General features: G+C 34.2%; 2 protein-coding genes and 1 pseudogene across 2 annotated transcripts; 1 reads left to right on the top strand and 2 right to left on the bottom strand.

Annotated features, from left to right (window-relative positions):
* Positions 1 to 7,766: 7,766 nt before the first annotated feature.
* Positions 7,767 to 8,489, bottom strand: LOC122520509 (annotated as a pseudogene).
* A 2,065-nt stretch (positions 8,490 to 10,554) lies between these two features.
* LOC122520502 lies at positions 10,555 to 13,958 on the bottom strand. The gene is made up of 2 exons (XM_043640559.1): positions 12,722 to 13,958; positions 10,555 to 12,545 (listed from the first exon to the last, which is right to left on the bottom strand). The coding sequence occupies exons 1-2, from the start codon at positions 13,956 to 13,958 to the stop codon at positions 10,555 to 10,557; spliced, it is 3,228 nt and encodes a 1,075-aa protein (XP_043496494.1).
* A 6,091-nt stretch (positions 13,959 to 20,049) lies between these two features.
* On the top strand, positions 20,050 to 23,450 carry LOC122520501. The gene is made up of 2 exons (XM_043640558.1): positions 20,050 to 21,547; positions 21,721 to 23,450. Exons 1-2 carry the CDS (start codon positions 20,050 to 20,052, stop codon positions 23,448 to 23,450), a joined length of 3,228 nt encoding a protein of 1,075 aa, XP_043496493.1.
* The last annotated feature ends 500 nt before the right edge of the window (positions 23,451 to 23,950 follow it).

Below are 23,950 nucleotides of genomic sequence, written 5' to 3'. Positions count from 1 at the left end.
ACTGTGACGTCCCAGATGGGGTTGTCAAAAGGAGTAAGAAAACAATTTTCAATTTCCTTTTTCCCGGTCAATCTTTTCCAGAATTTACTCGGTTTAGGAAGAGTGCCCTGTTTTGAGTCAATCCGTGGAGCCGGACTTTACTCGGGATCTCGGCAAAAAGAACTTTTATCCCAAAATAAGTAAATCTTTTTACTTACCTTGGGGCTGTCCCATAGGTGTTGGAAAATTATTGATGATGTTGATTCCGTCAGTGATTTGGATTGACTTCCCTGATCATAATTGAGGATTTTTGCCAACAGGATTTTAATTCCAATTCACAATACACGATATAGGTAAAAACAAAATCTATTCTAAATAACAGTTGATATTAAAATTATACACTGGTTACACAACTTATGTTCGCAATTTAGAAAGAAACGACGTGTCACAGAGCAAACGTAACTTAACGCAGTTATCAAAGATGCGAGAACGTACCCTTATATAATAGTTGTACAAAAATATTCAAGATTTATATTTTAAAAGAAGAGTTGATGTTTTATAAGTATAAGGTTGTCGATAGACTAAAGAAAAAGAAACTATAAACAAGAGAACTTTATCGCGTAAGAACTATAAATGAGCAAGTAACTATTATAAAAACCAGAATGAGCAAGAAACTATAAAAATGAACCATGCGCTTAAATCCTTTCCAACTTTTATACTTTCTCTCCTATATTTAAATATCGTAGTTAGCTACAGATCACGTGATCGCCGTGCGATCACGCGATCACGCAAACACGCGCTTTTCATTCTTGGATCACGTGATCAGCGTGTTCTCTTTTATTTTCTTATATTTGACTGAATATATATTATGTGTAATATATGTTACAATGAAGGTTGAGAACACTTCCGCGATCGCGCGCTGCGATCCGTTTTCTTCATGCTTGGATCACGTGATCGACGTGTTTACGACTACGTACGCAAAAGGAATAGATCACGTAATCGGCGTGTTTATAATAGACAAAGAAAAGGGAATGGATCACGTGATCGCGAGTGTTCTTTTTAATTTCTTATATTAATCTCAAAATATATATATATATATATATTATTAAATATGATTACATATATAAATATTATATAATAATATAAATATAATTAATAATTAAATTATTAATTATATTAAAATAAAATAATATAAATTCATATAAATACATTATATATATTATTATATAAAATTATATCTATATATATATATATATATAATATATATAAATATGTGTTACGATAAGAGTTGAGAAACACTTACATATCGCGTAAAGTCGTCGTTAAGACGTTATAACATGGTTGTTTACGAACGACTATTTCTAAACTCTTACTTTATTAATTTTGTTTTTATACTATTATTAGCATTATATATAATACTTAATTATATAATATATATATATATAGATATGTCTGTGGGAGGGAAATTAGATAAAGGGGCCTATGAATTAAGATATGAATATTCGAGAACGATCATTGCTAAATATATCCGTATTTCAAGGAAAACACAAAGTTGTTTGTCAGTTAGGAAGGGAAAGAAAAAATTAAGAAGAAAACGTTAAGATAGGAATATTAGGGAACTATCGTTGCTAATATATACGCCTTTAGGAAGCAAACAGCTATTATTGTATCAGATTAATTGTATTCACATTAAAAACCATTCTATTCAACTTTATATTGGAATCCTACATGTATATATATTAATAATATTTATTACTAATATATTATTATTCTTTCTTAATATTAAAACGATGGTTACTCATGGAAATGCCTATAAAGTTAACAAATCGGTAAACGTCGTCACTAGGACGTGACACCTCCCCCCTTAGAGAGAAGCAGGGAATTTTGTTTTTGTTAATTGTCGGAAAACATTTCCGTTTATTCCCATAATTTTTGGCTAATTAATTCCAGTGTAAAGAAATATTTTTTTTTTTTAATTTATCTAAATTTTTCTTATGTATAAAGTTCTATCTTTTCGGTTATTCGAAAACGTTTTTGACGAGAAGAAGAAAAAAAAATATATAAAAATAAACATTCCTATGTTTCGACATCAATAAATTAGTTAATAATTGTTAATTGTAATATTGTTAAAATAATGAGGAAAAATATCTTTTTATATGAGTGGTAAAAGTTTAATATAAATTTACACTTTATATCTATTACATATTCTACAGTGCCACGTGCTATATCTTCTTCTTTAACTATCTAGTTCTTCTTTCAGAGGGAGCACTATATAGCTAGTCGCTGTCCCTTATATACTAATCTTACATGTACTAAAGTGGGGAGACTTATGTGTGTGTCCCTCCCACGAAGAGTAGTACATCAACACATGCTCGTTCGCTACAGCACATACATTTAATCTTACAATGGAAATGTACACATCTCAACACGCCTCCTTACATTTATATTGCCATAGATTTTATAATTCTCAATTACTTAGTCCTATTCTAATTGTAATTCTTTTCTAAATTTTTCAAATTTAATTCGTCCTAATGCTTTAGTGAAAATATCAGCAGGATTTTTATCTGTATCAATTTTAATTACATCAATTATACCTTCTAAATAATTTTCATTTACGAAATGATAGTGTGTTTCAATATATTTTGAATTTTTTGTTAGATTTCCATATTTACTAATAATAATCGCACCTGCATTATCCTCATAAATTTTAATTGGATTCTTAATATCTATTTCAAATATCTTTAGCAAATCTTTACTTAATTTTAATTCACTCACACATGCTGATAACGCAACATACTCAGCTTCGGTAGACGACTTTGTTACAATATTCTGCTTTTTTGATTTCCAATAAATAGTGTTTCCATACATTTTAATTACATATCCCGTTGTTGATTTTCTGTCAACTATGTCTCCTGCCCAATCGGCATCAACACAACATTCTAAAGTATTAGCATTTATTTTTCTTATAAACCAATTTTAATTCTTTCGTATAGTATAGATACTTTAATATTCTTAGTGCATATTTATTATGACTTGGTCGCAACAATTTTGAAATCTACTTAAGTAATTTACTGAATAGCATATATCTGGTCTAGTACTTGAGCTTATATATAGCAGTGCACCAATTAAGTTTCTATATTTTATATCATTTGATGCTGTTAAAGCAGGTTCACATTTTAAGTTTTGTTCCATTGGAGTAGCATACAGTTTCGCATTTTCTAGGTTATATTTTCTCGCTAAAGACTCAATATAGTCCTTTTGATCTAAAGTCATGTAATTTTTACTACAATCATAATTAATATTCATACCTAAGTACGTTTTAACTCGTCCCATATCTTTCATTCGAAATTTTTCAGTTAATTTTCTTTTGATATATTCAATTAACTTTCTATCCTTACTTGCTAATAATAAATCATCAACAAAAATAATTAAATAAACCTTTTCACTTTTGACTTTCATAAAATATAAACAATAATCAATTTTATTTTTCTCGAAACCTAATTCGCTTAAATAATTATTTAAACATTCATACCATGCGCGTGGACTTTCGCGTAGTCCGTACAAAGCCTTGTCTAATTTACATACTCTTCCTGAATCATCATCATAACCTTGAGGTTGTTTCACATAGACGTCTGATTTTACTTTTCCATTAAGGAACGCTGATTCTACGTCCATTTGATCAATTTGAAAATTATTTTGTACACAATAATTTAGTAAAATTTTTAATGTTTGTGTCCTCGCAACTGGTGAATAAATATCATCAATTATCTCTTTTTGCTGAAATCCTTTTACTACAATTCTCGCCTTATATTTATTGTCTCCTTTCTTTGTATAGACCCACTTTAAATCAAGTGCTTTTTTGTCTTTCGGTTTTTCGACTAACTTCCATGTTGCATTTTTATTTAAACAATCAATTTCTTTGTCCATGGCTTCTTGCCATTTTCGCTTTCATATTATTTATTGCTTCATGATAGTTCTCGGGACTATCAGCACTTACAAAGTTTACATAGATACAATTAGTTATCGGATCTCCATATCTTTTTATTGGACTTTTCTTTCTTTCAGACCTCCTTATTATGTTCAAATTTTCATTTTTAGTGCTCGGTTCTAAGATTTCATTTCCGTTTCTTTCATTTTCAAGTTCCTCTTCTAATTCAGTTTCATGTTCATTTTTTGGTTCAGTTTTACATTCCCTACTCACCTCGAGAGATGGAGTAGAAGAAAGTTAGAGTCATCCATACCATTTAACCCTACTAATTTTACATTTTGATCAATTATTTCTACATGCTTAGCTACAAAAACTCTATTGTTTACTAAAACTCTATAACCTACGACATCATAACCAACTATTACTCCAATATCTGCTTTCCTATCCCATTTATTTTTTCTTTTAATTTCTGGAACTCGAACAAAAACTCTACTACCGTATAATGTGAGGTTTTTAATATTTGGCTTTTCTCCCATCATAATTTCATACGGAGTCTTCTTTTCTATGGTATTAGCTAACGTTCTATTTTTCAGATAAGCTGCTGCTTGAACTACTTCTGGCCAAAATCTAGTATGAATTTTCGCGTCTGCTAATAAACATCTCGCCGTTTCCATTATTGACCTATTATATCTCTCGGCTGTTCCGTTCAGTTCATGAACATACGAAGGACATGGTTCAATATAGAATCCTTTTTCTTTTGCAAAGTTATACATATCTTTATTTAAAAATTCTCTACCGTTATCACACCTTAATTTTTTTATTCTTTTTCCGGTTAAATTTTCAACTAGATTTACGTAGCTTACAATACAGTCATAAACTTCATTTTTTCCTTTCATAACATAAATTTTTGCTACTTTACTATAATCATCGATTAAAACTAGGAAATATTTTTCACCCCTAAACCCTATAGTTTTATGTGGTCCATTTACATCCGCGTGAATTATTTCACCTATGTCTTTTGATCTGTGCCTTTCATTTTTGAATTTAGTATTTGTCATTTTGTTTTGTATACAGGTACCACATTTCAAAAATTCCTTTTCTAAGTTATTTGGCAAACCTACGACTAAGTTATTTTTACTTAAAGTATTCAAATAATTAAAATTTACATGTCCGAGCATTCTATGGTATTTCTCTTTCAATGTCATACCATTAGCTATACTTTCAGTTACGTAATTTTGGCTTCTTGTGAACCTAGTATTTATTTTATATAAATTATTTTCTTTGATTGCAACTCCTATTAACTCATTTTCTCTACTATAAATTTTTGAAGTATTTCCTGACGATATAATTTTCGCATTTTCGGCGACTTTTCCGAAACTCATTAAATTCCTATCCATTTCTTTGACAAAGAATACATTTGTTAATTTGATTTCAGTTTCATTAAAATTTGTTACAAATTTAGCTCTAACATCGCCTACAATAGTTGCTTTAAGTGTACGACCATCTCCTACTTTTACATTAATCGGGTTTTCTAAAGTTTTTGATTTTACGAAGTATTTATCACTATTTATTATATGGTCGGAACATCCACTATCTAAAATCCATTCTAGCTTATTTTCGCAAATGTTTACCTTAATGCTGTTATTATCGCTAACCTCTGCTAATGATGTAAAGACCTTGGGTTCAAAGCGATCTTGTCGTTGTTGATTACCTCGTCCTCGGTTGCCTCTGCCTCTGTTTTGAAAATTGCCGTTTCGTTGTTGTTCATATTTGCCATCGTACATTTCCCCGCGTTTGCTGTCCTCTTCGTGTACCTCTCCACGAATTTCTATCACTGTACTGATACGTACACTGATATTGGAAATGACCTTGCTTTCCGCATCTATAGCACGTTCTATCTTTTCCTTTTTCAGCTTTGAATACGTTTGAATTTTCGTAACTGCTTCTAGGATTTTGATTCTCACTTTGTCTTTTCCTAAATTCTAATTCTAATTTCGATTTAACAAATTCCACTGTTTTTTCTCTTTCTGGTAACGCATCCACAATATCAACTATATGCGACCAGCTTTCCGGTAGTGTTAACAAAAAATAATTCAACTTATCTTCGTTTGTTATCTTTTCTCCAGCATTTTTAAGTTCGTTTACTAGTTTCTCAAAATTGTTATAAAAATTTGTTGGATTCTCATTTTCATCCATTTTCAAATCAAGTAGTTTTCTCTTACATAATAATTTAATTGCACTACTTTTTATTAAGAAGTTTTCATCTAATTTATCAATCATCTCTTTAGCACTTCTTTCACAAATAATTAATTCTAGTTGAGTATTTGTTACACTGTTCACAATATAATTTTTGCTTTTATTTCTTTTTCTTCCATACGGCTTCTGTGATCGTTGGTGGCCTTTCATTAAGTTCGATAACTTCATTGCATTCTTTCAGTTCCAAGAATAATTTTAATTTATACTTCCATTTTTCGTAATGAGTCCCATCAAATACTTGTAATAGAAATCCTTGGTTTTCGGATTCTCTTTCGTCCGCCATGTTGATTCGATTCTCTTTGCGTTTATATTCTTAAACGCTTTCACAATATTATTCAGAATAACTAACTTCTTGAATATACTTACCTTTACCACCGCATATAACCACGCTCTGCTACCATGTTAAAATAATGAGGAAAAATATCTTTTTATATGAGTGGTAAAAGTTTAATATAAATTTACGCTTTATATCTATTACATATTCTACAGTGCCACGTGCTATATCTTCTTCCTTTAACTATCTAGTTCTTCTTTCAGAGGGAGCACTATATAGCTAGTCGCTGTCCCTTATACTATCTTACGTGTACTAAAGTGGGGAGACTTATATGTGTGTGTCCCTCCCACGAAGAGTAGTACATCAACACATACTCGTTCGCTACAGCACATACATTAATCTTAAAATGGAAATGTACACATCTCAACAAATATGTCAAGTATATTTATAAATTAGTACGAACTTCTCGATTTATTAATCCAAGTAATTCTTTGAATTGCTGATAGACGCATTTCTTATATATATATTATTAATCAATATTATATTTATGTAATAATCTAATACAATATGAATATTATGTGAGATAAAACATGTCACACGCACACATATATATATATAAGAATATTTATAAAAATTAACAAAAGCAAAATGAACTGATGTAGTATTAGTCGATTATAAGTATATGCTAGAACTTATGTAATAAAGTATAATTATAGAATCATACAATAATAAACGAAAAACTCAAATATTATTGTTCTATATTATCAATAGAAAATTTCAAACGAAAATATATGGCAATATGATTCACAATGAAATAGTATAGCAATTATAATAAATACTACTTGCAAAAATTTTTTTTTTTTTTTTTTTAATATGCGTGATTTGCTACGAAAAGTGCACATCGCCGGCAGCATCTGTGAAACTTCCCGCGTACTGGCCAAGTGCCGATTCGCCGTTGGCCTTAGTCCTCTTGATAAGTTCTTCCTGTCCAGCTGTTACTTGATCGTTCCTGTTACCTTCTTGAGCGGTGGACAATCCGAAGAAGAGGCCTCGGTGAACTTGAATGCCATCAGGAAGGATTTCGGGCTCGACAATCGGTACGATTCTTTCGCTCTGACAAATTGAAACGTAACGAGCGAAAACATTTGCGTTTTCTAAAAAAAATGGCAAGTTCTTTTTAGGCGTATGCTTTGTAATTTTAAGAACGCATCTCCACTTGGCGAAATGACAGCTATCCTTCTGTACTGGACGCAAGTGCTTGGAGGTGAACTATCTGGAGTGGTTATCGGTGAACCCAACAGTGTAGCTGGTAAAGATTTACTTCCTTTATTTAGATTTATTTCTTCTTCGACCAGTGTCACAGAAGATTGTGGTTTGTTAAACTTATTAGACATCATTTGGTTAGCTACATGAACAATGGATTTTCCACAAAAAGCTGGTTCACCATTAAATCCATCATCAGTTCCTTCAGATTTAGCTGGTTTTACGTTTCCAGTTAATGTTTAATAACTTGAAAAGGTACATTCAGTCCACCATCTCTTGACGAAAGTTTCTTCTGCATTCAATGTCCAAAATCTCAATTTCTACCATTGGAGGTCGTCTAATCCCTGAGTCGTACATTCATCGTTTGTAGCAAAGAGTAGCACGACACCCTTATCAACCTTGATTCCAGGAATGATGTTACGTTGTTTCAAAAGCTCTAAGAATAGCGTACCGTTATTAGCCTTCTGATATAGAGTCTCATGGAACAGAATCACACCGGAGATATGTTGTCCAATGACGTCCTTTGCCGCAGTAAAAATGTAATTGTCTGTATGTTCTACGGTTATCCTCATTGTTCTCTATAATGATGTCCTTTAGGCGTTTACCGTTCGTGGTCGTAGATTCGTCAGCAGCGAGAATTCCTTTTTTAGGAGCTACGATCTGTTCAGCAATCCTCTTCTCTTCTTCCTTTAGCTTAGGAACGGCCTTGATGTACATTTTATCTACCATTTTTTTTATTATCACGATGGATTTGACTGTCGTTATCGAAAATATGCACAAACGTTATTAATTTACGTTTGGAAAGAGAATGCTTATTTTTTACAAATTTTAACTTTATCTTTGTGGACGATTCTGCTTCCATTCTTATAACTAATTCTTACATTATTTCTCGGAAGCACTTCTAAAATTTGGTAGGGGCCAGAGTATTGGTTACCAAGTTTAGTGGTTGGTTGTTTTAAAAGGTAAATGTTTTGACCAACCGAAAGATTCTGACCTCGAGCATTTCGATCGTAATATATTTTTGATTTGATCTTAGCTCCTACCAAATTTCGTCTTGCAACAGTCTGAGATGTTTTAATTTTATTAACTAGATCTAAATAATACTCTAGGTATGTGCTGTCTAATGCTACATTTGTATGTATGTCTGCGGAAGGTATGTTTGCTTGTTTTGCAAAAACTAGTTCGTGAGGGGTAAATCTAGTTCCCTCGTGCGTACTGGTGTTGTATGCAAACATGGCGTGTGTTAACCATTTATCCCACTCGCTCTTTTTATTTATATAATGTTTTAAATATTCCACTAGAACAATGTGAGATCTTTCTAGTGATCCATTCGACTGAGGATGGAACGCCGTAGTTTTTATTTGTTTCAAATTATACTGTTTAGCTATTGCCTTTAAAAGCGAACTAGTAAAGTTTGTTCCCTGGTCAGTCAATATGGATCGTGGTGCCCCGAAAACATTGCAAACATTATGGACTAATCCTTCGGCAATATCTATGGACGTAGTTGTTTGTAATGGTATGGCAATGAAATATTTAGTGAGTGCGTCTTGTATAGTAAGAATATATCTATTTCCTGATTTCGTTTCAGGGAGTGGTCCGACTATGTCCATAGCTATTTTGTCGAATGCCGCTCCCGGCGTATCGGTAAGTACCATTGGTTCTTTGGACTTTACTCTTACTAATTTTTTTAACTGACAACTTGTACAGTTTTTGATAAAATCACTTATGTCCTTTTTTAAATTTGGCCAATGATACTTATGCCGAATTTTATTATACGTTTTTGTGACGCCTTTGTGTCCACCAATAGGCGAGGAGTGGCATTCGGCAAGGATGCCCTCTCGCAGTTCTAACTTAGGAACTAAAATTTGATTTAAACAGATAGTAATGCAGCAATTTTCTGATTCAAACGTGTTACATAAATTCTTTTGAATCCGAGGCCATAATATGCCGTCTAAGCTTTGTGTCTTGGCGATGCTTACAGATTTTAAGTCGAGCTCTCGTACTACTGAGAGCAAGGAACCAATTGCTTCGTATATCGTTTCCAATTTTGCACTGTTTGCGATGTTTTCCTTTATAGGGATAATTATTAATTTATGTTTCCCAATGTTAGTTACTTTGGCACGAGCTAAAGTCAAATCTTTTACATGTGGAATAAGTTTTGTTTGTTCTAGTAGTTTAGCACCAGTATCGCAAGGTGTGCCGTCTAAATCGGTAAATATTACAATATTGTCGTGCCTTAATTGTAGAGAGTCTCGTGAGACTCCTACATTTTTTGTTATCATATTTAAGTTATTGTTTGTTCTTGGTTGTGTCTGTGGAGAGTATAGTCGTTCGTAGTCACTAGAGTTTTCACTGTCTGTATTTTCGTCCTCTAGTGTTGGTGTTGCTAAACGTGACGTGTTGTCGAGGTCATCTGTGCCGTTAGCTGTCACGTCGGGGTCACTGTCCTCGTTATCCGTCATCGTGTCCTTAGTTTCAAAATGAACGGTACTATCGTCGGAATCGTATGTGTTTATAGGAAGTACTTTTTTAGTTTCTATCGGATTTCGTGATAGAGCGTCAGCGTTAGCATTCGCAGTTCCTGGCTTATAAATGATTTTGAACGTATACTCAGCCAATTTCAGACTCCACTTAACTAATCTTGATGTCGGGTCTTTTACCGACTTTAGCCAAACTAGTGGTTTGTGATCAGTTATGAGGGTAAATTCTCGGCCGTACAAATATGGCCTAAAATAATTCGTAGCGAAAACTATTGCCAATAATTCTCTTTCAATAGTTGAATAATTCATTTCAGCTTTATTTAAAATTCGCGAGCAATAGGAGATGGGTAAATCCTTACCGACGGGGCCTTGACTCAACACGGCGCCGATTGCATAACCGGATGCGTCCGTTGTGACGTTAAAAGGCAAAGAGAAATTTGGATATTGTAAAATGGTTCTTTGCACAAGGCATCACGCAGTGAGCAAAATGCGTTTTCATGGGTGGATTCCCATCTGAATAAAGCCTCCTTTTTAAGTAAATCTGTTAGAGGTTTTGCTACTTTTGAAAAAGCTGGTATAAATCTTCTGTAATATCCAGCAAGACCTAAAAATTGGCGAATTGATTTAATATTGTTGGGACGCGGAAATTCTTTCACTGCTTTTAATTTTTTTGGATCAGGCTTTACGCCGTTTTCTCCTATAATATGGCCCAAATAAGCTACTTCTCGTCTGAGGAATTCGCATTTATCGGGCTGCAGTTTTAGATTTGCTATACGAAGACAATGCGCGAGTTTATTAAATTTCGCTTGATGCTCATTGAGTGATCTCGCGTAAAGAACCACGTCGTCCAAATATACAAACATTTCTTCGCCTTGTAAACCGGTCAAGACATGGTCCATTAACCTCTGAAAGGTTGCTGGAGCGTTTTTTAAACCAAATGGCATTCTATTAAATTCATAATGACCATGCGGGGTCGAGAAGGCTGTCTTGGCGCGGTCATCCGGATGCATTTCGATTTGATGAAATCCGGATTTCAGGTCAAAAGTAGAAAAATATTTTGCCGCGCCGAGTTGGTCAAGTATCTCCGTAATATTTGGTATAGGGTACGCATCTCCTACCGTTTTTTCGTTAAGATTCCTATAATCGATCACCATCCGCCACTTTGGGTTACCTTTTGAGTCCGACTTTTTCGGTACTATCCAAATGGGTGAATTATAAGGTGAAAGAGATGGTCTTATTATGCCATCGTTGAGCAACTCCGAGGTTTGTTTCTTTACTTCTTCCTTATGTATTGGCGGAAATCTATATTGTCTGGTGTGCACCGGAATGTCATCGGTAGTAATTATTCGATGTTGTAAAAGGTTGGTGCAACCAAGCGGTTCGCCAGGAAGATGAAAAATATCTGCGTTTTTGTCTAATAATTTGGAAACAGATTCTGCCTCTTCTGTATTTAGGTGATCAAGGCGAAGGAGTGCTCTAACAGAGTCTGGTCTGGAGAAGGTTGGAGTTTTAGGAGATTCTTGAATTTTACTTGTTTCAGTTGGATCAGCGCAAGGTGATTCGGATATATTATAAAGGGTGTGCAAGCATTCGTTTAAGTTATCAACTTCGGATGTGGATTTATAGGAATCACATGGTAAATTTGGAAGAGTTCCTATACTATATGCCAAGAGTTCCAATTTTGGAGTTTGTAGTGAAACAAATCTCGAAGTTGTATTGATGAGTCTGAAATAGGCTTTTCCATCTATGTTTTCTACCAGTGCTTCGCCGGCATAAATTCCCTTTGGAAGCTGTATTCGCGGAATATAACCATCTTTAACATCGGCGTTTATAACGTGGCAGAAAATTACCCTTGAAGTTCTAGGTGGTATGCTAACCTTGTCGCCGACCGTAAATGGAATTTTTTTATTCTTTACTATAAGCACTTCCTTGATATAGTCGACATTTGTCGGAATGGAACGAAGGAACTCGTTGCCTAATATTCCATCTGTAGAAATAGGGAAGTGATTGTCTATTACGTGAAATGTGGTCTTCTCTCCGAAAATAACGAGTTCGACAGTACCTAACGTTTTTTGTGTGTCGGGAGAGATACCAGTCAGTTGAACTATTCTTTTTGTGTTTGTAATTGTCTTTTTAGTTAAATTTTTTATTTTAATTAAGTTAATATCCGCGCCTGTGTCTATCATAAGTGTCACTGCTTCTCTCAACCGTGGAGAAGTCGCGGTGACACATGGAGCCGTCCAAATATTATTTTGTCTTATGTGTTTGATTTCGACGGACCCGCTTTCGGACTCGGACTCCGCGGACGCTGTTTCGGTGTTGGGGAACGACGAGCGTCGTCCGTCGTCCCCTTCACTCCGTTTCCCTGATTCCGTTTTTCTAATTGATATTTTAATTTTCGACAATCAAATATTATATGTCCTAAGTTTTTACAGTAAGAGCATTTCTTTGGACTTTTATATCCCGTCTTTGTTTGGGAGGTTGAACGGTTTGGGGAGGTCCGACCCGACTTATTTGAATTATCTTGTCTCTTTTTTATACATCTATTCTCCATGTGGCCTTGTCTTTGACAGTAGTCACATACCGCTTTTTTAAAACAGTCGCCTTCTTTATGACCAGGCCTTTGACAGTGCTCGCAAACTATGTTTTCTTTAATTTGTCGTATATTAGCAACACGATTTCTAGATGTAAGTGAGGCGTTTCTTTTCTCATCGTCTTTAATTTGCCTATCGATTTTTAAAACACTCATCAATGCTGCGCGAAAATCTGTAAGCTTCTCAAAACGTATCGCGGTACGATAATTGCTTGGTAACCCGCGAATGAAGGCGTCGAGGCCTTCTTCTTCGATTTTTCTTTCCACTCTCCTCTCAAGACGACCGACTTGTTTCGCTTCTTCTTCTATTATCGATTGTGTTAGTTCTCTAATCCGACTAAAATAATCTAGGACGTGTTCTTCCGGTCTTTTAAATTCTGTAGCTAGTTGCCCTCTAAAATAATTGGAACTGTGTGTTGGCGAGAACGCGTCTTTAAGTATTTCAATTAACTGTTCGACTCTTGTAAGTTTAAGACCTTCTACAACTATGTACGCGTGTCCGCTTAATTTAGATACGATCAAACTGGTTAATGATGTCTCTGTTTGGTCAGTATAGTCGGACGGAAGAGAATCCAAAGCCCTTCTGCAAGCTCTTATAAATTGCGAAACTGAAATATTATTACCGTCGAATTTCGGTACGGCTTCTGCTATTTCACGTAATTTTACGGATGTATTCACCGCTCGTGGTGCAGGTAAGGGTGAAGAGTTTTGAGTAACTCTCCTTAAAGATTCCAATTCGCGTCTTAAGTATTCGATTTCTGCTTGTTGGTCGTTATTAGTTTCTACCCTAGTTGAATTTAAATTTTGTCTTACGGATGGTTGTGGAGAATTTGGTCGTGATATATTAGGTGTTCGAGAGAGTGTAACGTATGGATCTACCGGCGTTTGTACCCCTTGGTAGCCACGAAACCCGCCAACGTCCGTACCTAAGGATCCCTGTAATTCGTTTTCCCTAAGTTCAAGCTGACGTGCCCTTAACTCTACTTCTTTTCTTTGAGATGTTAGTTCTTCTTGCTGTTTGCTTAAATCGATCTGCATCCTAAAAAGTTTCTCTTGATACTGTATTATTTCGTCCATTTTCTTATTTAACATAAACTCCTTTTCAATAATTCCTCCTTCGATACCCTCTAAATCTTCGAGGGATAATTGTGTGTCGGATCTGACGCGTCTTTGTTCAGATGCCATTTTTAAGTATAATTATTGTAAAGTTAAATTTAAAATTTATTAATGTTACTGTGAATTAAAATTATTTTGAAACGAAAAATTAATATCCGTATAATTTTAATATATATATATATACTAATTTCTATCCAGTCGTTAGAAAAAAAAAAAAATTTGAAATGGCAAATACTCTTCTTTTTGGATATCTTAAGAGTTTAAATTTATTAATAGAATTTTAATATTTTTAATCTATCTAGAACTCACGGTTCTTAGTGTGAATTAATCAAGCAAATAAAGCAAAGCTCCTTGTTTTGGCGATCCCACCGCTGCCACCAGTTTTTACTTCCTGTGACGTCCCAGATGGGGTTGTCAAAAAGGAGTAAGAAACAATTTTCAATTTCCCTTTTTCCCGGTCAATCTTTTCCAGAATTTACTCGGTTAGGAAGAGTGCCCTGTTTTGAGTCAATCCGTGGAGCCGGACTTTACTCGGGATCTGGGCAAAAGGAACTTTTATCCCAAAATAAGTAAAATCTTTTACTTACCTTGGGGCTGCTGCTCAATAGGTGTTGAAAATGGTTGATAGATGTTGATTCCGTCAGTGATTTGGATTGACTTCCCTGATAATAATTGAGGATTTTTGCCAACAGGATTTTAATTCCAATTCACAATACACGATATTAGGTAAAAACAAAATATATTCTAAATAACAGTTGATATTAAAAATTATACACTGAGTTTACACAACTTATGTTCGCAATATTAGAAAGAAAACGACGTGTCACAGAGCAAACGTAACTTAACGCAGTATATCAAAGATGCGAGAACGTAACCTTATATAATAGTTGTACAAAAATATTCAAGATTTATATCTTAAAAGAAGAGTTGATGTTTTATAAGTATAAGGTTTGTCGATAGACTAAAGAAAAAGAAACTATAAAAAGAAGAAATTATATCGAGTAAGAACTATAAATGAGCAAGTAACTATTATAAATGAACCATAATGAGCAAGAAACTATAATAAAATGAACCATGCGCTTAAATCTTTTCCCACTTTTATACTTTCTCTCCTATATTTAAATATCGTAGTTAGCTACAGATCACGTGATCGCCGTGCGATCACACGATCACGCAAACACGCGCTTTTCATTCTTGGATCAAGTGATCAGCGTGTTCTCTTTATTTTCTTATATTTGACTGAAATATATATATGTGTTATATATGTTACAATGAAGGTTGAGAACACTTACGCGATCCGCGCGCGATCACGTTTTCTTCATGCTTGGATCACGTGATCGACGTGTTTACGACTACGTACGCAAAAGGAATAGATCACGTAATCGGCGTGTTTATTAATAGACAAAGAAAAGGGAATGGATCACGTGATCGGAGTGTTCTCTTTTAATTTCTTATATTAATCTTCAAATATATATATATATATTATTAAATATTATTACAATATATAAATATAATATAATAATATAAATATAATTAAATAATTAAATTATTAATTATATTAAATTAAAATATAATATAATTTCATATAAATACATTATATATTATTATATAAAATATATATATATATATATATGTGTTACGATAAGAGTTGAGAACACTTACATATCGCGTAAAGTCGTCGTTAAGACGTTATACATGGTTGTTTACGAACGACTATTTCTAAACTCTTACTTTATTAAATTTTGTTTTTATACTATTATTAGCATATATATACTAATATATATATATATATATATATATATATATATATATATAGATATGTATGTGGGAAGGGAAATTAGATAAAGGGGCTATGAATTAAGATATGAATATTCGAGAACGATCATTGCTAAATATATCCGTATTTCAAGGAAAAACAAAGTTGTTTGTCAGTTAGGAAGGGATAGAAAAAATTTAAGAAGAAACGTTAAGATAGGAATATTGGGGAACTATCGTTGCTAAATATATACGCCTTTAGGAAGCAAACAGCTATTATTGTATCAGATTAATTTGTATTCACATTAAAACATTCTATTCAACTTTATATTAGAATCCTACATGTATATATTAATAATATTTTATTACTAATATATTATTATTCTTTCTTAATTAAAACGATGGTCACTCATGGAAATGCCTATAAAGTTAACAAATCGGGTAAACGTCCTCACTAGGACGTAACACTAGAAAATTATTTCGATAAAATACGAAAAAATTCTCAGGCAGCGAAAAAAAAGTACCCTAAAACTCGAAAAAATTTCACTCCGAAAATCGCAACGATCATTTTTCGGCGAAAATACATCGAATTCTACGCAAAAAATGCTCAAAACATGTCGAAAATCGATGATTTTTCATCTTTCCGAAGAGTTCATGACAATGTGTACAAAGAAATCGGCCCTTTTTTTCGTTCGCGAAAACTATATTCAGTGTTATGAACCGCAATATTCTTGGAAAATCTTTGAAAATAAAGGCTGAAAAGAGCATACAGAAGACTATTCTATAGTCTGAGAGCACCTATAGTTTGGGAAGCTTGCTAGAACATTTTTTCGATAAAATACGAAAAAATTCTCAGGCAGCGAAAAAAAGTACCCTAAAACTCGAAAAAAACTTACTCCCAAAGTTGAAACGATCATTTTTCGGCGAAAAAACATCGAATTCTACGCGAAAAATGCTCAAAACATGTCGAAAATCGATGATTTTCATCTTTTCGAAGAGTTCGTGACAATGTGTTCAAAGAAATCGGCCATTTTTTTCGTTCGCGAAAACTATATTCAGTGTTATGAACCGCAATATTCTTGGAAAATCTTTCGAAATAAAGGCTGAAAAAAGCATACAAAAGACTATTCTATAGTCTGAGAGCACTTATAGATCGGGAAGCTTGCTAGAAAATTTTTTCGATAAAATACGAAAAAATTCTCAGGCAGCGAAAAAAAAGTACCCTAAAACTCGAAAAAATTTCCCTCCAAAATCGCAACGATCATTTTTCGGCGAAAAAACATCGAATTCTACGCGAAAAATGCTCAAAACATGTCGAAAATCGATGATTTTTCATCTTTCCGAAGAGTTCGTGACAATGTGTACAAAGAAATCGGCCCTTTTTTTCCTTCGCGAAAACTATATTCAGTGTTATGAACCGCAATATTCTTGGAAAATCTTTCGAAATAAAGGCTGAAAAGAGCATACAAAAGACTATTCTATAGTCTGAGAGAACTTATAGATCGGGAAGCTTGCTAGAAAATTATTTCGATAAAATACGAAAAAATTCTCAGGCGGCGAAAAAAAAGTACCTAAAACTCGAAAAAATTTCACTCCCAAAATCGCAACGATCATTTTCGGCGAAAAAACATCGAATTCTACGCGAAAAATGCTAAAAACATGTTGAAAATCGATGATTTTTCATCTTTCCGAAGAGTTCGTGACAATGTGTACAAAGAAATCTGCCCTTTTTTCGTTCGCGAAAACTATATTCAGTGTTATGAACCGCAATATTCTTGAAAATCTTTCGAAACAAAGCTGAAATGAGCTTACAGAGGACTACTCTATAGTCTGAGAGCATTTATAGATCTAGAAGCTTGCTAGAAAATTTTTCGATAAAATACGAAAAAATTCTGAGGCAGCAAAAAAAAGTACGCTAAAACTCGAAAAAATTTCACTCCGAAAATCGCAACGATCATTTTTCGGCGAAAAATCATCGAATTCTACGCGAAAAATGCTCAAACATATCGAAATCGATGATTTTTAATCGTTCCGAAGAGTTCGTGACAATGTGTACAAAGAAATCGGCCCTTTTTTTCGTTCGCGAAAACTATATTCAGTGTTATGAACCCCCAATATTCTTGGAAAATCTTTCGCAATAAAGGCTAAAAAGAGCATACAAAAGACTTTTCTATATTCTGAAGCACTTATAGATCGGGAAGCTTGCTAGAAAATTATTTTGATAAATACGAAAAAATTCTCAGGCGTCGAAAAAAAGTACATGTCACTTCCTAGTGACGACGTTTACCCGATTTGTTAACTTTATAGGCATTTCCATGAGTGACCATCGTTTTATATTAAGAAAGAATAATAATATATTAATAATAAAATATTATTAATATATATACATGTAGGATTCCAATATAAAGTTGAATAGAATGTTTTAATGTGAATACAAATTAATCTGATACAATAATAGCTGTTTGCTTCCTAAAGGCGTATATATTTAGCAACGATAGTTCCCCAATATTCCTATCTTAACGTTTCTTCTTAAATTTTTTCTATCCCTTCCTAACTGACAAACAACTTTGTTTTTCCTTGAAATACGGATATATTTAGCAATGATCGTTCTCGAATATTCATATCTTAATTCATAGCCCCTTTATCTAATTTCCCTTCCCACATACATATCTATATATATATATATAATTTAGTATTATATATATATGCTAATAATAGTATAAAAACAAAATTTAATAAAGTAAGAGTTTAGAAATAGTCGTTCGTAAACAACCATGTATAACGTCTTAACGACGACTTTACGCGATATGTAAGTGTTCTCAACTCTTATCGTAACACATATTTATATATATATATATATTTTATATAATAATATATAATGTATTTATATGAAATTATATTATATTTTAATTTAATATAATTAATAATTTAATTATTTAATTATATTTATTATTATATATTTATATATTGTAATAATATTTAATAATATATATATATATATTTGAAGATTAATATAAGAAATTAAAAGAGAACACTCCGATCACGTGATCCATTCCCTTTTCTTTGTCTATTAATAAACACGCCGATTACGTGATCTATTCCTTTTGCGTACGTAGTCGTAAACACGTCGATCACGTGATCCAAGCATGAAGAAAACGTGATCGCGCGCGGATCGCGTAAGTGTTCTCAACCTTCATTGTAACATATATTACACATATATATATATTTCAGTCAAATATAAGAAAATAAAAGAGAACACGCTGATCACGTGATCCAAGAATGAAAAGCGCGTGTTTGCGTGATCGCGTGATCGCACGGCGATCACGTGATCTGTAGCTAACTACGATATTTAAATATAGGAGAGAAAGTATAAAAGTGGGAAAAGATTTAAGCGCATGGTTCATTTTATTATAGTTTCTTGCTCATTATGGTTCATTTATAATAGTTACTTGCTCATTTATAGTTCTTACTCGATATAATTTCTTCTTTTTATAGTTTCCTTTTTCTTTAGTCTATCGACAAACCTTATACTTATAAAACATCAACTCTTCTTTTAAGATATAAATCTTGAATATTTTTGTACAACTATTATATAAGGTTACGTTCTCGCATCTTTGATATACTGCGTTAAGTTACGTTTGCTCTGTGACACGTCGTTTTCTTTCTAATATTGCGAACATAAGTTGTGTAAACTCAGTGTATAAATTTTTAATATCAACTGTTATTTAGAATATATTTTGTTTTTACCTAATATCGTGTATTGTGAATTGGAATTAAAATCCTGTTGGCAAAAATCCTCAATTATTATCAGGGAAGTCAATCCAAATCACTGACGGAATCAACATCTATCAACCATTTTCAACACCTATTGAGCAGCAGCCCCAAGGTAAGTAAAAGATTTTACTTATTTTGGGATAAAAGTTCCTTTTGCCCAGATCCCGAGTAAAGTCCGGCTCCACGGATTGACTCAAAACAGGGCACTCTTCCTAACCGAGTAAATTCTGGAAAAGATTGACCGGGAAAAAGGGAAATTGAAAATTGTTTCTTACTCCTTTTTGACAACCCCATCTGGGACGTCACAGGAAGTAAAAACTGGTGGCAGCGGTGGGATCGCCAAAACAAGGAGCTTTGCTTTATTTGCTTGATTAATTCACACTAAGAACCGTGAGTTCTAGATAGATTAAAAATATTAAAATTCTATTAATAAATTTAAACTCTTAAGATATCCAAAAAGAAGAGTATTTGCCATTTCAAATTTTTTTTTTTTTCTAACGACTGGATAGAAATTAGTATATATATATATATTTAAAATTATACGGATATTAATTTTTCGTTTCAAAATAATTTTAATTCACAGTAACATTAATAAATTTTAAATTTAACTTTACAATAATTATACTTAAAAATGGCATCTGAACAAAGACGCGTCAGATCCGACACACAATTATCCCTCGAAGATTTAGAGGGTATCGAAGGAGGAATTATTGAAAAGGAGTTTATGTTAAATAAGAAAATGGACGAAATAATACAGTATCAAGAGAAACTTTTTAGGATGCAGATCGATTTAAGCAAACAGCAAGAAGAACTAACATCTCAAAGAAAAGAAGTAGAGTTAAGGGCACGTCAGCTTGAACTTAGGGAAAACGAATTACAGGGATCCTTAGGTACGGACGTTGGCGGGTTTCGTGGCTACCAAGGGGTACAAACGCCGGTAGATCCATACGTTACACTCTCTCGAACACCTAATATATCACGACCAAATTCTCCACAACCATCCGTAAGACAAAATTTAAATTCAACTAGGGTAGAAACTAATAACGACCAACAAGCAGAAATCGAATACTTAAGACGCGAATTGGAATCTTTAAGGAGAGTTACTCAAAACTCTTCACCCTTACCTGCACCACGAGCGGTGAATACATCCGTAAAATTACGTGAAATAGCAGAAGCCGTACCGAAATTCGACGGTAATAATATTTCAGTTTCGCAATTTATAAGAGCTTGCAGAAGGGCTTTGGATTCTCTTCCGTCCGACTATACTGACCAAACAGAGACATCATTAACCAGTTTGATCGTATCTAAATTAAGCGGACACGCGTACATAGTTGTAGAAGGTCTTAAACTTACAAGAGTCGAACAGTTAATTGAAATACTTAAAGACGCGTTCTCGCCAACACACAGTTCCAATTATTTTAGAGGGCAACTAGCTACAGAATTTAAAAGACCGGAAGAACACGTCCTAGATTATTTTAGTCGGATTAGAGAACTAACACAATCGATAATAGAAGAAGAAGCGAAACAAGTCGGTCGTCTTGAGAGGAGAGTGGAAAGAAAAATCGAAGAAGAAGGCCTCGACGCCTTCATTCGCGGGTTACCAAGCAATTATCGTACCGCGATACGTTTTGAGAAGCTTACAGATTTTCGCGCAGCATTGATGAGTGTTTTAAAAATCGATAGGCAAATTAAAGACGATGAGAAAAGAAACGCCTCACTTACATCTAGAAATCGTGTTGCTAATATACGACAAATTAAAGAAAACATAGTTTGCGAGCACTGTCAAAGGCCTGGTCATAAAGAAGGCGACTGTTTTAAAAAAGCGGTATGTGACTACTGTCAAAGACAAGGCCACATGGAGAATAGATGTATAAAAAAGAGACAAGATAATTCAAATAAGTCGGGTCGGACCTCCCCAAACCGTTCAACCTCCCAAACAAAGACGGGATATAAAAGTCCAAAGAAATGCTCTTACTGTAAAAACTTAGGACATATAATATTTGATTGTCGAAAATTAAAATATCAATTAGAAAAACGGAATCAGGGAAACGGAGTGAAGGGGACGACGGACGACGCTCGTCGTTCCCCAACACCGAAACAGCGTCCGCGGAGTCCGAGTCCGAAAGCGGGTCCGTCGAAATCAAACACATAAGACAAAAAATATTTGGACGGCTCCATGTGTCACCGCGACTTCTCCACGGTTGAGAGAAGCAGTGACACTTATGATAGACACAGGCGCGGATATTAACTTAATTAAAATAAAAAATTTAACTAAAAAGACAATTAAACACAAAAAGAATAGTTCAACTGACTGGTATCTCTACCGACACACAAAAAACGTTAGGTACTGTCGAACTCGTTATTTTCGGAGAGAAGACCACATTTCACGTAATAGACAATCACTTCCCTATTTCTACAGATGGAATATTAGGCAACGAGTTCCTTCGTTCCATTCCGACAAATGTCGACTATATCAAGGAAGTGCTTATAGTAAAGAATAAAAAAATTCCATTTACGGTCGGCGACAAGGTTAGCATACCACCTAGAACTTCAAGGGTAATTTTCTGCCACGTTATAAACGCCGATGTTAAAGATGGTTATATTCCGCGAATACAGCTTCCAAAGGGAATTTATGCCGGCGAAGCACTGGTAGAAAACATAGATGGAAAAGCCTATTTCAGACTCATCAATACAACTTCGAGATTTGTTTCACTACAAACTCCAAAATTGGAACTCTTGGCATATAGTATAGGAACTCTTCCAAATTTACCATGTGATTCCTATAAATCCACATCCGAAGTTGATAACTTAAACGAATGCTTGCACACCCTTTATAATATATCCGAATCACCTTGCGCTGATCCAACTGAAACAAGTAAAATTCAAGAATCTCCTAAAACTCCAACCTTCTCCAGACCAGACTCTGTTAGAGCACTCCTTCGCCTTGATCACCTAAATACAGAAGAGGCAGAATCTGTTTCCAAATTATTAGACAAAAACGCAGATATTTTTCATCTTCCTGGCGAACCGCTTGGTTGCACCAACCTTTTACAACATCGAATAATTACTACCGATGACATTCCGGTGCACACCAGACAATATAGATTTCCGCCAATACATAAGGAAGAAGTAAAGAAACAAACCTCGGAGTTGCTCAACGATGGCATAATAAGACCATCTCTTTCACCTTATAATTCACCCATTTGGATAGTACCGAAAAAGTCGGACTCAAAAGGTAACCCAAAGTGGCGGATGGTGATCGATTATAGGAATCTTAACGAAAAAACGGTAGGAGATGCGTACCCTATACCAAATATTACGGAGATACTTGACCAACTCGGCGCGGCAAAATATTTTTCTACTTTTGACCTGAAATCCGGATTTCATCAAATCGAAATGCATCCGGATGACCGCGCCAAGACAGCCTTCTCGACCCCGCATGGTCATTATGAATTTAATAGAATGCCATTTGGTTTAAAAAACGCTCCAGCAACCTTTCAGAGGTTAATGGACCATGTCTTGACCGGTTTACAAGGCGAAGAAATGTTTGTATATTTGGACGACGTGGTTCTTTACGCGAGATCACTCAATGAGCATCAAGCGAAATTTAATAAACTCGCGCATTGTCTTCGTATAGCAAATCTAAAACTGCAGCCCGATAAATGCGAATTCCTCAGACGAGAAGTAGCTTATTTGGGCCATATTATAGGAGAAAACGGCGTAAAGCCTGATCCAAAAAAATTAAAAGCAGTGAAAGAATTTCCGCGTCCCAACAATATTAAATCAATTCGCCAATTTTTAGGTCTTGCTGGATATTACAGAAGATTTATACCAGCTTTTTCAAAAGTAGCAAAACCTCTAACAGATTTACTTAAAAAGGAGGCTTTATTCAGATGGGAATCCACCCATGAAAACGCATTTTGCTCACTGCGTGATGCCTTGTGCAAAGAACCATTTTACAATATCCAAATTTCTCTTTGCCTTTTAACGTCACAACGGACGCATCCGGTTATGCAATCGGCGCCGTGTTGAGTCAAGGCCCCGTCGGTAAGGATTTACCCATCTCCTATTGCTCGCGAATTTTAAATAAAGCTGAAATGAATTATTCAACTATTGAAAGAGAATTATTGGCAATAGTTTTCGCTACGAATTATTTTAGGCCATATTTGTACGGCCGAGAATTTACCCTCATAACTGATCACAAACCACTAGTTTGGCTAAAGTCGGTAAAAGACCCGACATCAAGATTAGTTAAGTGGAGTCTGAAATTGGCTGAGTATACGTTCAAAATCATTTATAAGCCAGGAACTGCGAATGCTAACGCTGACGCTCTATCACGAAATCCGATAGAAACTAAAAAGTACTTCCTATAAACACATACGATTCCGACGATAGTACCGTTCATTTTGAAACTAAGGACACGATGACGGATAACGAGGACAGTGACCCCGACGTGACAGCTAACGGCACAGATGACCTCGACAACACGTCACGTTTAGCAACACCAGCACTAGAGGACGAAAATACAGACA

Source organism: Polistes fuscatus, unplaced genomic scaffold (assembly GCF_010416935.1).
Source record: "Polistes fuscatus isolate 324 unplaced genomic scaffold, CU_Pfus_HIC Scaffold38, whole genome shotgun sequence".
In the NCBI taxonomy this organism is placed as follows: domain Eukaryota; kingdom Metazoa; phylum Arthropoda; class Insecta; order Hymenoptera; family Vespidae; genus Polistes; species Polistes fuscatus.
This window is presented reverse-complemented; position numbering and strand designations above follow the sequence as displayed.

Excerpts from the sequence above, each read along its gene's own strand:
- LOC122520502 (XM_043640559.1), bottom strand. The coding sequence starts at position 13,958 with ATGGCATCTGAACAAAGACGCGTCAGATCCGACACACAATTATCCCTC. Across the intron at positions 12,546-12,721 it reads AGGCCACATGGAGAATAGAT|GGAAACGGAGTGAAGGGGAC; the intron begins GTATAAAAAAGA and ends AAACGGAATCAG.
- LOC122520501 (XM_043640558.1), top strand. The coding sequence starts at position 20,050 with ATGGCATCTGAACAAAGACGCGTCAGATCCGACACACAATTATCCCTC. Across the intron at positions 21,548-21,720 it reads GAGTCCGAGTCCGAAAGCGG|TTCAACTGACTGGTATCTCT; the intron begins GTCCGTCGAAAT and ends CAAAAAGAATAG.